Source organism: Onychomys torridus, chromosome 20 (assembly GCF_903995425.1).
Source record: "Onychomys torridus chromosome 20, mOncTor1.1, whole genome shotgun sequence".
Classification (NCBI taxonomy): domain Eukaryota; kingdom Metazoa; phylum Chordata; class Mammalia; order Rodentia; family Cricetidae; genus Onychomys; species Onychomys torridus.
In genome coordinates this window covers 35,601,499-35,615,080 of record NC_050462.1, presented here as the reverse complement: position 1 = coordinate 35,615,080, position 13,582 = coordinate 35,601,499, and the positions used below count along the sequence as shown (strand labels likewise).

The window sequence follows — 13,582 nt, the reverse complement described above, 5'->3', positions numbered from 1 at the left end:
GCTAATGGCTTTGTTTTGTCGTTTAGCAGAAAAACAGAATGCCTGGAGATTTGCTTTCTACTTCCAATAAATAAATGTCTACTTATTTAAACCTACCTACTCTACTTAACTTTCTTGCACCAACATAGCCTGTGCCTAAGTCCAGTCTCTTAGACTCTGTACCCACATGTACTAAAAGTCACTGGAATCTATCCTATCAATGTTTTCCAAGACTACTTTTCTGTTGCTGGGACAGAACACCATGACCAAGGGACAAGAGTCCATCATGGATGGTCGACATGGTGGTTAGAGCAGGATGCTCATTCAGAGCTCATGTCTTTTAAGTACGAAGCAGAGAGTGAACCGGAAATGATTTGAAGTCTGGCTCCAGTGACTGACTTCCTCCAACGAGGCGCACCTCTGAAATCACCACAAACAGTGCCACCAGCTGGGACCAAGTGAGCACATATATGAGCCTATGGGGACGTTCTCATTCAGAGTATCACTTTTTTGTGTCTTATAAACTCCACTTTATAGTCTTTCGGCCATTCCTTATTTCGTTCGCATTTATGACATAACACTTAGTAAAAGATGTCTGTATTTTATCTCTAGTTACTCTTTCTACTCTCTTGTGCAATTACTTCATAGTGCTAGTTTATTTCTGTCAGACTAAAGCTGTTGTTGTGAAGTAACCCTCAAATGACTTCTGTGCTGTTAAATACAGAGATTAATAATCAGGCTATTTACTTCCAACAGTTGCTTTTCTTTGAATTGATTCCCCCTATTGTAAGAAAATATACACAGTTCTCTTTAGTTTTCATTTAATTCACTTTTGCTTGGAACTAGAGCATGTGGCTTTGTCTTTATTAAGAGTCAATTGATTAACACCAGGTTGTTCAGTTTCTTTAAACTTAAAGCAGCTTTAAGTGGTAGGGAGGCTACAGAAGATCCTCTCTCTTCCCCTGTCTTCCATTCCATTCCATTTGCAAGCATGAGGTTCAGAAAGTATTAGCATTTGTCATTTAAGTTCAGTAGGACCTACCTCTTTGTTGTATTTCATTTTATATGACCATCAGTCACAGACAGTTTGAGTGTCTTACATTGATTGCTGAGCCTGTTAAACAGATAAATATGCGTGTTGGGCGACCAAAATTCTTAAAATATTTGTGATAGAATTATGTATGGTCAGATTAAAAGAAGGATATATCAGAAAGCTGCCACTATAGAGAAAAAAATAAAGTTATGAAACATTAAATTATGATGACCAGAGAATAAATTGATTTAAAGGGAATATTATTGGTTAATTTTTGTTTTTCTATGTCAGTAAAAGAAACCTTCCATTTTACACGTTAGTACTTGACCTTTGAAATCTGAATTATTAAAATATTCAGAAAATATTTTTTTAGTTAATTTGGCATTTTTGCCAGACTAATTGTAATATGCTCCTACTAAAATTCAGGAGTTTCTTTTTGTCTCTGGTGTTTTTTGTATATGCTAGGAGTTATCAACTGAGGTTTTTTATCCATGTGATCAAACTATAAATTAGTGACAGCAAGGAAACTTGGCTTTTTGAGACAAGGTTCTTGATATATACCCCATGTTAACTGTTTATGTTTAGTTTTATCTCTCATCTTGACAAAATTTAGAGTCACCTGGGAGATGGGCCTCTGAGCACATTCGTGAGGTGCCATGTGGGTGCTGGAAATCCATCTGGAGTCCTCTGGAAGAGCAGCCAATGCTTTCACCCACTGGGCCATCTCTCTAGCCTCCTCTGCGCACACTCATGTTTTAATTATTACATTAATTGAGGTGGGAGACCCACCCACTGTGGGTGGCACCTTCCCCTGGGCAGTAGTTTTGGACTGTATCAGAATAGAAAGCAGCTGGGTGGTGGTGGTGGTGCATGTCTTTAATCCCAGCACTTGGGAGACAGAGGCAGGTGGATCTCTGTGAGTTCAAGGACAGCCAGGACTGTTAAACAGAGGAACCCTGTCTTGGAAAACTCCCAAAACAACAGCAACAAAGCGTCAGAAAGAGTTGAGCACTAGCATGCATGCCTTACAGTTCACCGGCTCTTGACTGTGGATAGAATGTGACCATTCTCCCAAGCTAGCCTCGGGAACTGTGAGCTAGACAACCCTTTTCTCCTTTAGGTTGTTTTTGTCAGGTTCTTGGCACAGAACGAAGTGAAAGCTGACCCTAGAACTCACTTTTTGTCCAGCATGGCTGCCTTGATTCTGTCTTCGTGTCTCATCTTCCTGAGTGTTTGGGAGACTTTTAATGCCTGCTTCTATTTGACTAGGAGTTATAGGTCTGTTTACATTGCTTGTCTGATTTTGATCTAACTTTGGAAATGTGTGTGTATTGAGACAATGATTCATTTCTTTTATATTTTCCAATTTGGTGGAGTAAGTACATGTTTTTAAGTATGTTTTTATGATTCTCTGGGTTATTTTGTGTCTGTTGTTAAGTCCCCCTTTTCATTTCTAATTTTGTTAATTTAGATATACTCTCCACCTTTAGTTTGGGTAAGGGGTTGATTTTCTCAGAACCAGCTATGTGTTTGATTGAGTCTTTGTATTTTTATATAAATGGATTTCATCCTTGAATTTGACTATTTCTTGCTGACTACTCCTTTCTAGTGCGATTTCTTCTTTTCTAGAGCTTTCAGGTGTGCTGGTAAGTTCTAGTGAGAGCTCTGCAGTCTTCTTCCTTTTCCTCCTCCTAACTTAGTAAATCTGCCTCTTAGAACTGCCTTCGTAGTGTCCCATAAGCTTGGATATGTTGTGTATTCATTTTCATTCAATTCTAGAAAGTCTCTAATTTCTTAATTTCTGTATTGACCCATTTTTTATTCAGTAGTGAGTTAGTTTCCATGAGTTTGTAAGCTTTCTGTTGTTTCATTTGTTGATTTCTAGCTTTAGTCTGTGGTGATCAAATAGGATGCAGGGTGTTATTTCAATATCCTTGTATCTACTGAGTCCTGTGAAGTGAATTTTAGAGAAAGTTCCATGAGGTGTTGAGAAAGAAAGTATATTCTTTTGTATTTGTGTGAAATGTTGGAGAATGTGTTGACTGTGTGTTGTTTCTAGGTATTTTTGTGGGATGCTGCTAGGTGTGGTCATTGGTAATGTGTTTCTAGGTATTGGGAGCTGACACTTAAAAATGGGACTGGACTAGGGTTGAGAGGGTCACAGAAGGGAGGAAAACAGGGTACTCCATCAAGATCTGCTTAGTCCTCTGGGAATGAGGGCTGTAGTTGGGCTGAGCAGTTTAAAAAAAAAGAGGAAGACTTGAGTCAGGAGACACCAGTCCACCATCCAGGGAGAAGCATGTAATGGCACACAGGTAAAGCCACGGAACACGTGATGACATATAGATTAACAGAAATGGGCTGAGTTTAAGTGTAAGAGCTAGTCAGTGGTAGGCCTGAGCTAATGGCTGAGCAGTTTTCATTAATATAAACCTCCGTGTGTTTACTTGGGTCTGAACGGCTGTGGGACCGCAGGGCCACTAGGCGGGAACACAGAAAAACTTTGAGCTACAGAGAGCAGAGGATGAAGAGAGGCCACAGCAAGTCTCCTACAGAGCTGGGATGAGAATGGAGGAATGGAGAGAGAGGTGAAGATCTGCAGTTAGCCTAGCTAGCTGCTTGGTTGGCTGAAGGGGCCTGTGGGTTTTCAGGAAATTCCTGTTGGAGTTTGGGGCTGGGATAAAGCAAGGAGTGTGGTGACAGAAGGAAAGATCTGTGTGGTCCACTGGAGATGGGCACAGGCTGGGGTAGTTCTCTGGTGATTTGCATTGTTCTTGATGAGAAGTTACTCGTTAGCCAGCTCTCCACCCTTTAAGAGTGTTCTAACACTTTCTCTGCAATTTTATTCAGAAATATTTTGGTAATTTTACTGTTATTCTCCTTGGAAGATTTTGAACGTGTCTCTGTGAGTTTATGTTTTCCATTTCAAAATTAGAAAATATGGTGTTGTCTTTCTTATTCTTCCTGCCACAGTAGTTAAATTAATGTTAGCCTTCGGATACAGCCTCACAGTTCACAGACTTAACTGACGGCAGTTCACAGTGCATTTTCTCACCTGTCTTCATTTGGGATCTTTTTCCTGTCTTCAAGTTCGTTAAACTTCTCTTTTGCTGCATATAATCTACTCTTTACCCAATTGTATTTTTCTTTACATTTGTCTTTTAGACAATTGTGCTGAGCCTTAAAAATATAAATTTTGATCATGAACTCATTCAGTGATGTTCCATATATTTATATTCTAGCTTTCCCCAAGGGTATGTTCTTACATAATTGTAGTCAACTATTGATATCAGAAATTGTCATAACTGGTCTACTGACCTAGCTTAGATTTTATCAGTTTTGTGTACTCACTTTTTGGTGTGTGTGTTTTTTTTTTGTTTGTTTGTTTGTTTTTTTAATCATTTTATGATAATCTGTTACCAGGCCATCGAAGCAAAGAGACAGAAATTGTAACCATAAAGACATTTGTTTGATATTTAATTTTGATGGTCACGTTGACTGATTGAGATGCCTAGAAGGTTGGTAAAGTATAACTTCCTCCTATCTTTGAGGACCACTAGGAAATCATTTGCTGAGATGATCAGCTTATGACAGTCCTTCATAATCATCTAATCCACTGTTAGATTCAAAAATAGTAAGAGGAGAAGGAGACAATTTGGAGGAAGCTGTAGTCGTCACTGGGGGCCAGTCTTCTAAGTGTGTGTCTTGCTCTGGCCCCTTCTTTGTTCTACCCCTTGGCTCCTAAGAGTTAGACATCTGCTTTAGCATTGCTTATCAGTCCTACTGGACTGAAACCTTCGAGACTGAAGTACCTGTCAGGGATTTTGTTGTAGTACCAGGCAGACCATGCGTTGGCATGTGTATTTGAAAGTCTAGAATACAGTTAATGCTACTTGCTCTAACATCCTTGCCTAATAATTCCACCATCTGTCTAGTTGCTGTATTTACTTTCCTTTGCCCTATTTCAGCTTATTATGAGTTAGTGTCTTCCTGCTTTTTGGTAAGTGTTAGATACTCACTGTTGGGTTATACTTGTTGGTTGGGTTGGTTTATGTATTGTTGGGACTGTTTGTGGTGATGTTGTTACTTAGAATTGGGCCAGTCTTTTCTGAGCTTGGTTTTAAGCTTTCTTATGTCCTTCCAACCTTTTTCTAAAGCTTATTTGATTTGCTAGCTGAGGCTCTCCTTCCTTATCTTCTGCTCCGGGTGTGTAAGCATCATCTTTGAGGATTGTCTCCACTACCCTAAGTTTTCAGAAGACTTCTGTAGACTGTAGCCTTTGACATTCAGATACAAAGTCATTACTCAGCTTAAGCCTTAAGGGGATTCTCTGTTCAGGCCCTCGGAGTCCTCCATTCCTGCAGCCTTCTGTCTGTTTGGCCTGCAGATCCGCTTTGCCTTTCCTAGCAGCCACAAAGCCAGTGTCCTCTTGCAGTGATCCGGGGGCACCGGAGAGCTCATTGCTTTAGAAATGGCTGGTGTTTATAGGTCAAAACTGCTGTTCTGTATTTGGTTTGATTTAAAGTGGATAAATAAAGCTAGTCTTTTCTTTATTTCATGGAAGATACCTCTGCTTAAGAGAAAATTTCATTGTCGTTTGCGAAATATATACTGTTATGACTTAACTATTTGTAGGACTTTGTGGGAAAACAGTGTATAAGCCTGTTTTGGGGAAATGACATTCCTGTTCCTGGTTGCTCATTTTCTTCTTTCCCCAGACAGTCTTAGGTACGTAGACCTGATGCTCCTTGGTCTATCGCACCTCGTTGCATTCCCCCATGTGAACTCTCACCCGCTGCACTGTTCACTGTCTCCTTTAACACAACACAGGGAACAGAGTGGTGACAAATGCTCATCTTTCAAACTTGCTCAAAGAGTATAAAAAGTACCTTTAATTTTTCCTCCTTTTTATTAAAAAGAGAGAATGCTCCTTAATATATAGATATTAGTTCCTATCCTGGTTAGAATCTTGAAATAGAGAAGAAAGCAAAGAGTAAATAAAATTTCCCTTCGTACTGAGATCTGTCATCTTTCAAAGTAAATATTTTTCTTTTAAAATTTACTTATGAAATGTTAGTTTTTATTATTGAAGTATTACTTAGCACATACAATTTTACTCCTAATTGTCTTTTTTTGTATAATTAGGATGTGCTGTTAAACTATGTGGCATTAGGGTATTAAAAATACCTTGTCACAAGCCACACAACTACCTGTAACTCAAGCTCCAGGGGACCTGACACCCTCATCTAGCCTCGTGGGCACTGTTGCCATGAACACAAATCCATACACAGACATATGCATATGCATGTATATAATTTATATAGAAATCTGAAGAGTTTGTGTGTGGTGCTAGTGTATGTGTGTAGTATATTTGGTGTGTGGATGTAGAAGGTGTCTCCAGGAGCCACGTGAAGCTTCCCCAGTGGGAATTGCCCTGTCACTGATCCTGAAGCTCACTGATTGGGATATGCTGCTTGGCAGGCCAGTGAGCTTCAGGGATCTGCCTGTCTGCCCCTCCTCTACCCAAGACTGGTTCTGGGGATGGCAACTGAGGTCTTCATGCTTGCAAGGCCGGCACTTTACCCACTGAACCATCATCTCCCTAGTCCTCACCTTATTTATGGATTATAGATTACATGCTTTTAGTGTCTTGTCCTAATGTACATCTTATATGATAGTAAAAATAAGTTGTTTTAAATTTGAATGCAAAGTTATAATGGATAGCAACATTAGTAGTTCAGTAGCTATATATAATACTTTCTAAGAGAAAATGGTTTGTATTACTAAAGCTATTTGTCCTAAAAATGTATCATACACATTCTTTGTAGAACTCCCTTTGAATCTTTGAACTTTGAATTTTATTATATATTTTTGAAATAACATTTATGGTAATTCTTATCTCAGTTTTGATTTGTTTTTTAAAATCTGACTTGCAGAGTGTATATTTATTTTATGCTTTTTTACCCAGGTTAAGAAATGAGTATCATTAACCCCCTCTCTCATGCCAAAAAGTGAATTCTATTGCAGTGTACATGAAATTGGAGGACTGAAAGGCAGTCATTTGTTCTTCGTCATTAGAGTTGATGATGATAGATGATTGGATTGGGTTTTTAATCTAACAATGATCTTAAAACTATGATGTGTTTACATCTCACAGTGTGAAAATAAGCTTTGTGAATGACATGAGTCAGTGTATAAAATGCTTACATTCCTAGACTGACGTATAGGCATTAGGGTAGGGACATCTAGTTAAATGACTGAATCTGAGTTAACTGGATAGTCTCAGAATAACCAGAGACCACTTAGGACCAAAAAAAAAAAGTTAGGGATAGTTTTTTTGTTTTTTGTTTTTCTTTTCAGTCAACTTTGTTTTCATTTACTTTTAAGTGTCTTCCTTGTGTGTAATGTCTGATGACTGACATGGTGGGAATAGGTGTGAGGGGAAATTTTCATAGTAGACAATCTCTACTTCAGAGTCTAGCGCCTGCCTTGACCACCCAAGAGAAAAGTGGGGTAGAGTGTGAGACAGCTCCTTCTTGATTTGGTTCTCTTTGCATTGTATATATCATGTTGAATATTTTTGCTAATGTTTTTTATATATATATATATTTACATGTTAGTAATTTTGATGGCTTTTGGATAATTCTACTCTAGAGGGAGAACTGGTGGGCGGTCCTTCCTGTGACACGACCCTTGAGTGACAGTTCTATTTGATTGCCTCCAGTACTGTGAGGAAAGGACACGACTCTATGGTGAGGACTGATGGACATACATTATCTGAGAAAAGAAACTACCAGGTAAGAATTTTTTTCCTTCCCCTTTCTCAGTTTGTCGTATGACTACATTGAACTGTTTTAATGGAATGTTTAACTGGAACTAGCCGATTATAATGGGTACATCTCCTGAAAAATTCAAAAATTACACAATGGAATTGACAGGTGAAATAACTGTGAACATTTTCCAAAGTGAAACATGTTTATAATGTATATTTAGTACCAGAACAAATTTTCTGACATATATGCCAAAATTTAGGATTATTTGATATATAATGTATGATTTTATGGCCGAGTTCAAAGGCAGTAGTTCATAAAATATTATTTTTCTATATACTCCCGAAAGAATGAAATGTAAATTTGGGGTTATATTTTGTATAATAGAGTGTTAGAGAGACATAGACAACATTGGATAAGTTATAGAAGAAATATAAATGAAGTCTAGGAATGTATGATGACTCAGATCCTGTTTAATTTGTCACGGATTTGCTGTCCTTACATCATCAGATTCTTGTTTCCTTACTTATTTAACACTTCCATCCTTATATAATTATGTAGGGATGCTCAAAAGATAGTGGAAGTGTAACATTCCTATTTCTTCTGCACTTTCAAAGAAGGTGAATTTTAAAGATGTTGTTATTGTACTGATTTTAAAAAAATAGCATTTTAAATTAAGTTTTAAATGAAACTTGTTTTATTTCATTTGAGTATGAAGTAATGTTAAATACTGAAAAAAGTTCCTGTGGAGATGAACTGTTAGCTTCCTGTCCAGATCTGTGTATTCAGCCCTTTGCTCCCTCTCACCTCTGGAGTTTCAGTCCTTTGAGACCTTTGAGAGCGGAAGACTCAGTGATAAACCAGCCCTGACAGCTCCGCACTCAGGCACTAGTCATTTGTTGAGTGAAACTAAGTCTGTGTTTCTCTGCTTTGAGGCAAGGGAACACCGGCGAAAACTGAAAGTGAGTTTGTATGGTGTGTGTCAGGGAAGAGCCTTTGATTAAAAGACTTTGCGTTCTGGTTTGGAGCACTATCCCCATAAAAAGATGCTTCTGCATCTGACCTAGAGCTTTCACCTAACTTGATAGGTGAAGTTTTGACCATATTGTTATTATTTTAGTAAGAGAGTAAGCTGAGACTACTAAGTCAGTTCTCCCTATCATCCTCTGTTCTGATTTGTCCTCACAGGCCTGACTAGCTTTGATCATTATTTGTACTTGAAACCACTTCCAGCAGCTTGAGAGATTTGTATTAGTCACACTTCTTGGGCTTGTGCATCTTTTATTAGGTTTTGTTAAATTACTTGAAGACTATTATTCTCAGTTATGTAGCATTGAGGTGCTCACAATCCTCTTTGCAAAGTGTGGGTATAGAACTTTTGTTTGATTTACTCCTTACAGCTAATTTGGGTCATGGAACCATATTCACATACAATTCCAGAATTTATACTTATAAACGGAATAAAGCAGTTATATTTTGCACATGAATAGAGTTCCTTACTTTTGCTTATACTACTCTAAAAGTACTTTATTCCACAAGTTTTTAAGCTTGCCTGGAAAATGCATTGGTTAGGCTTTTGCCAACTGAATGCGTTTTCTGGTTACCTTTTATTGCTATACAGTGTTGTCCAATGTACATTGTAATGTCTTTGGAAATAATTGTTTAAGTCTGAATTGTAAAATTATTTTGTTTTTGAAGCCCCTCTGAAAAGAACCTATGTATGGAAGCATGCTTCATATCTACCACCAAGATGAATTGATTAAGAGTATATGGGATAGTTAGAGAATGTTGAATCACCAAAGTAAAAATTATATTTTTCTCGTAACTCTTAGGAGTTTGTATAGTCTAAGGTGAAACCAAATGAGTTTATAGGTTTGGACTTTATAGGAACCGTGCTGTTTCCATCGGTAAAGCAGACTTGCTGTGTCTGTACAACTTTTCATTTACTTGAGAGCTTTCAGTTTTGGAATCCGTTTGATTCTTTGAGCATCCTGATAATAGCCTAATACTTGAGATTAACAAGAAAACTAGTTCTCTAATTCTCATTTCCATGTAGACCTTGTAATGACTTTGAGTTACACGTAAGTTAAAGTACTGATTTTTGTAGTAATATCTACTTGGTATGTTTTGTCAATGAGTTCAGTTAAGTGTTTGAACATAGTAGATGAAGTTTGTTTGCATAAATAAGTTAGTTTAGGAAAGCAATTTATTCACAGTTCATTCATTTGAGAAGGGTTGTTAAGCTTTTTATAAAAAAGTGGACATTATGTCAGTTTTAAAAATTTTTTTCTACAATTTTACCTTCTTATTTTACACTAATTCTACCATAGCTATGAGCAGTCCTAAATCTAAGTCATCTTAATTACCACCTTGCCTCATCAGTGGCTTTCTCTCATAGTCCAGCTTGAAACATGACACCTAGTTGATTTTTCCTTGTTGTGTTCCTGCACATGATTTTATTCCCTCAGTACCTCTTCTCTGCCTGCCTTGCTGGTTGTGTCTGTTTAGTAATTCAAAGCTGCTGGGACTCTCCTTGTACCTTGTGCCCCAGGCTTTAATTATCTGGATCTCTCATGGATTGATGGCCTTTATTCATGACTCAAGAATTTGCTTTCCATCTTTCCAGAAGTTGTAATGGGCTCGTGTTCTGTGATGTCTTTCCTGTTGCCTTCAAATCTTCCATGCTTGTAGATTAGTGTTCACCTTAGCCTCGAACAGCCATCTGTTGTCCTCCAGTGTCCTGCATACCTTCCTGTGCAGTTCTGTAGACAGTAGCCACAGATGGCTACTGAAACTCATTTCAGTTAAGTGATACTAACATTTCAGTTTTGCAGCCATGCAAGCCACATTTTAAATTCTCAGTATATACATCAGCTAGTGGCTAATGTAGCAAACGCTACACATTAGATTGTTTCTATCATTGTACACAACTGCAAGACAGTGCTTCTGCATATACTGTGCTTGTTGGACACTGGAACTGTACTCTTGATTTGGTACTGTCAGTGCCTGGTGTGGTACCTGCTGTATGGAGATGTTGAGCGCATGTTGTTTGAGTAGTTACAGTGAAAAACGGAAAGGAAGAAACAGGGAAATAGGCTGCCTATCAACTAGTGGTGGTTCCAAATGCTTACTATAAATGGAACCTTCCTTCATTTATCTTTCAGCAATAAAAATAAGTTGTTCCACATAAAAATGTCGAAAAACACAGAGTCCAGTGTGAAAGTTCATTTCATAACTTTTTTTCTTAATTGTTTGCTGTGTTTCCTAGTGAGTAAAATGCAAATGTAAAGATTTGCTGCTCTTGGGTTTTTTTAAGCAAATATGTATTTTCAGCTTGCGTATTATATTTATGGAGATATTGCCATATCTCATTTCTTATTTTTTCCAGAAGTAATCATTAATTAGTTTAGTGTTTTGTTCTTTTTTATATGTATTTTTTATTATGTATGTAGTTTTCATGTATTTTGACAAATTATGCCTTAAATTCCATTGTTTTGTGTAGGAAAAAAGAATTTTTGGCCTACCTAAACCCCAGACACTTTCCCAAGTTAAATACTCAGCACTTGACAGTGTAATAGAGCGTACACATTAACCTAATTATTAAACACATAAACGGTTAGGTAGGTGTATTTCTATTTGGTAAATTTTAGGTATTGCTATATACAGATTAACATTTTATACTGCAACAAAGTTTAAGTATAAATAGGTAATGGAAGTACCCCTTTTCCCTTTTTCCCCCCTCTTTTGAAATTTCAAGACATAGTTTCTATGTGTAACCTAGCTGTCCTGGAACTTGCCCTGTCCTTGAACTCACAGAGATCTGCCTCCCTCTGCCTGTCAAGTGCTGGGGATTAAAAGTGTGTGCCACTATGCCCAGTGGAAGTACCCCTTTTCATTTTTATAAGTTAGCATTGAAAACTTTTTGGCAGTCCAACTGCATCTTCAGTTAGTTGATGGTGTCCTGGAGTCATAATTGTACCAGCTGACTTGTACCTGGTACTTTCTAATGTGTTTAGAAACATTAACATCTTCAAATGTGTAAAATATGAAAGCTAAGCAAAGAATAGGAGAGAACCCTTGGGCTAAAATCTGTGGGAACTGTATGAGTAGTTAAAATGTGTCAGATCTAGTGCCTAGAATAATGGCGGAGGTAGGTTTTAGTCCTTGTTGCTATTTGGTGTAGAGTGAATGTGAACAACAGTAAGCAGGTGGAAGAATTCTTACAAAAGAAAGACTAAATCTAGTGAACTGGGTCACAGCATTCTCTTCGCTCTTGAAAATCTTGACAACAAAGGGCCCTAACTGTTGTCCCAGACAGAGATACAAAGCAGTGGAGTGGGCTGAAACTCGAAATGTGGACTTTTTATGTTTGGTTCCTTCGCAGATTGCAGCTGCCAACCGAGGTGGTCCAGAACAACAGTAGTAATAGCAGTAGTGCAATCCTGCTGTCAGTACCACACTCACAGTTTCTGCAGTGGAAGTTACTTGGAATTTATAACCTAACTTTTCAAGTAAAGCTTGGTATTTTATTTGGCCGTCTGTCTCTTTTCCATGTTTTCTTGGCCAGCTAACATCAGGTTAAATGAATTCCCAAGTTCCTCACAGGTTGGTTCTAGCATTCCTTTATGTTACATACAAACATGCTAGCTTTCCTTTATGTTACATACAAACATTTTTCTTCTGAAATCAGGAAATGACATCGTGGTTGTTTTCTTTAACTATTTTTATGATGTTTATTTCTGTGTTTGTTTCATGTGTGCACCCACAGCATACATGGCGAAGGTCAGAGGACAACTTGGTGGAGTTGGTTCTCTCTAACATGTGGATCCTAGTTATTGACCTCAAGCTCTGTGGCAAGTGTCTTTTCCCACTGAGCCATCTGAACTGCCCATGACATTTGTTTTGTAGAGAACTTGTTTACTAGTGATAAACTCATGGTTTACACACACCCTTAGTGTCTTGGGGTGTTGTGTGTGTTTGTTTTATTGTAGTTCCCTTAGGACCAAAAAATTCTGCTAAGTAAATCTGTTGGCCAAATGTCTTGCAGTGGTAGTTTAAATATAGTTAAAAAACAAGATACATCTTGTTTTCCAAAGATTTAAAAATACCTGGTGGCACACCTTGTATTCATTTTGTGACTATGGCCTCCCTTTGGGATTTTAGGCCCCAGGCTTTACATGAAAAATAACTTTTCTTCAGAAAAAAGCAACTGTTTTGCCTCAACTGTGGATATGGAATGTATTTATTATTAAATTTGAAATTACTGTGAGCCAGATAAAATATAAAAGCAAGCAAAGTTTCTTTGATGATGCTGGTATCAATGATTGCAGCTTCATTTGTTTTTGTTTGGATTTTTCTGAACTCCCATATTAAAATAAAACAGCTATATAGCCAAACTAAAACCCATTTACATGTTTGTTGTAATAAAATTGGTGAGATGGTATTCTTGGGAACCCCAGAATGAAAGTAGGTGAAAACAAAAATCCTCTGTTTATCTATTTTTGTAGAAGCAGTTCAATGTTGATGGGATAGAAACACTCTCGAGTATTCAGCAGATGCTCCCTGGTTAGTATGATTAGCCAGTTTGAAATCAGAGTAGAGCTTTTGCTAAAACCATTAGACGACTGTAGGAGACTTCATTAACTCCTGTGAGAGGAATCTGCAGGTGCTCCCTGCCTCTAAAGAATGCAATCAAGATAGTGCAGTGTGTGGCAGCAGACACTGGGGGAAGGTCCAGATGGAAATGGAGAGGAAGGGATCCCAGAGACAAGCCATGGGTTTTTAGACATTGAATGAAAAT

General features: G+C 37.8%; 1 protein-coding gene across 9 annotated transcripts in view; it reads left to right on the top strand.

Moving 5' to 3' along the window:
• Cnot2 (CCR4-NOT transcription complex subunit 2) overlaps positions 1-13,582 on the top strand; it is a 95,454-nt gene that overhangs the window by 25,824 nt on the left and 56,048 nt on the right. For 6 of the 9 annotated variants that reach the window (XM_036169541.1, XM_036169543.1, XM_036169544.1 and 3 more), the window contains exon 2: positions 7,667-7,809. In XM_036169541.1, coding sequence (XP_036025434.1) covers positions 7,762-7,809 — 48 coding nt within the window. In that variant the 5' untranslated portion in view covers positions 7,667-7,761. The remainder of the gene's footprint in view (positions 1-7,666; positions 7,810-13,582) is intronic. The other 3 variants (XM_036169540.1, XM_036169548.1, XM_036169547.1) reach the window with 1 other exon arrangement.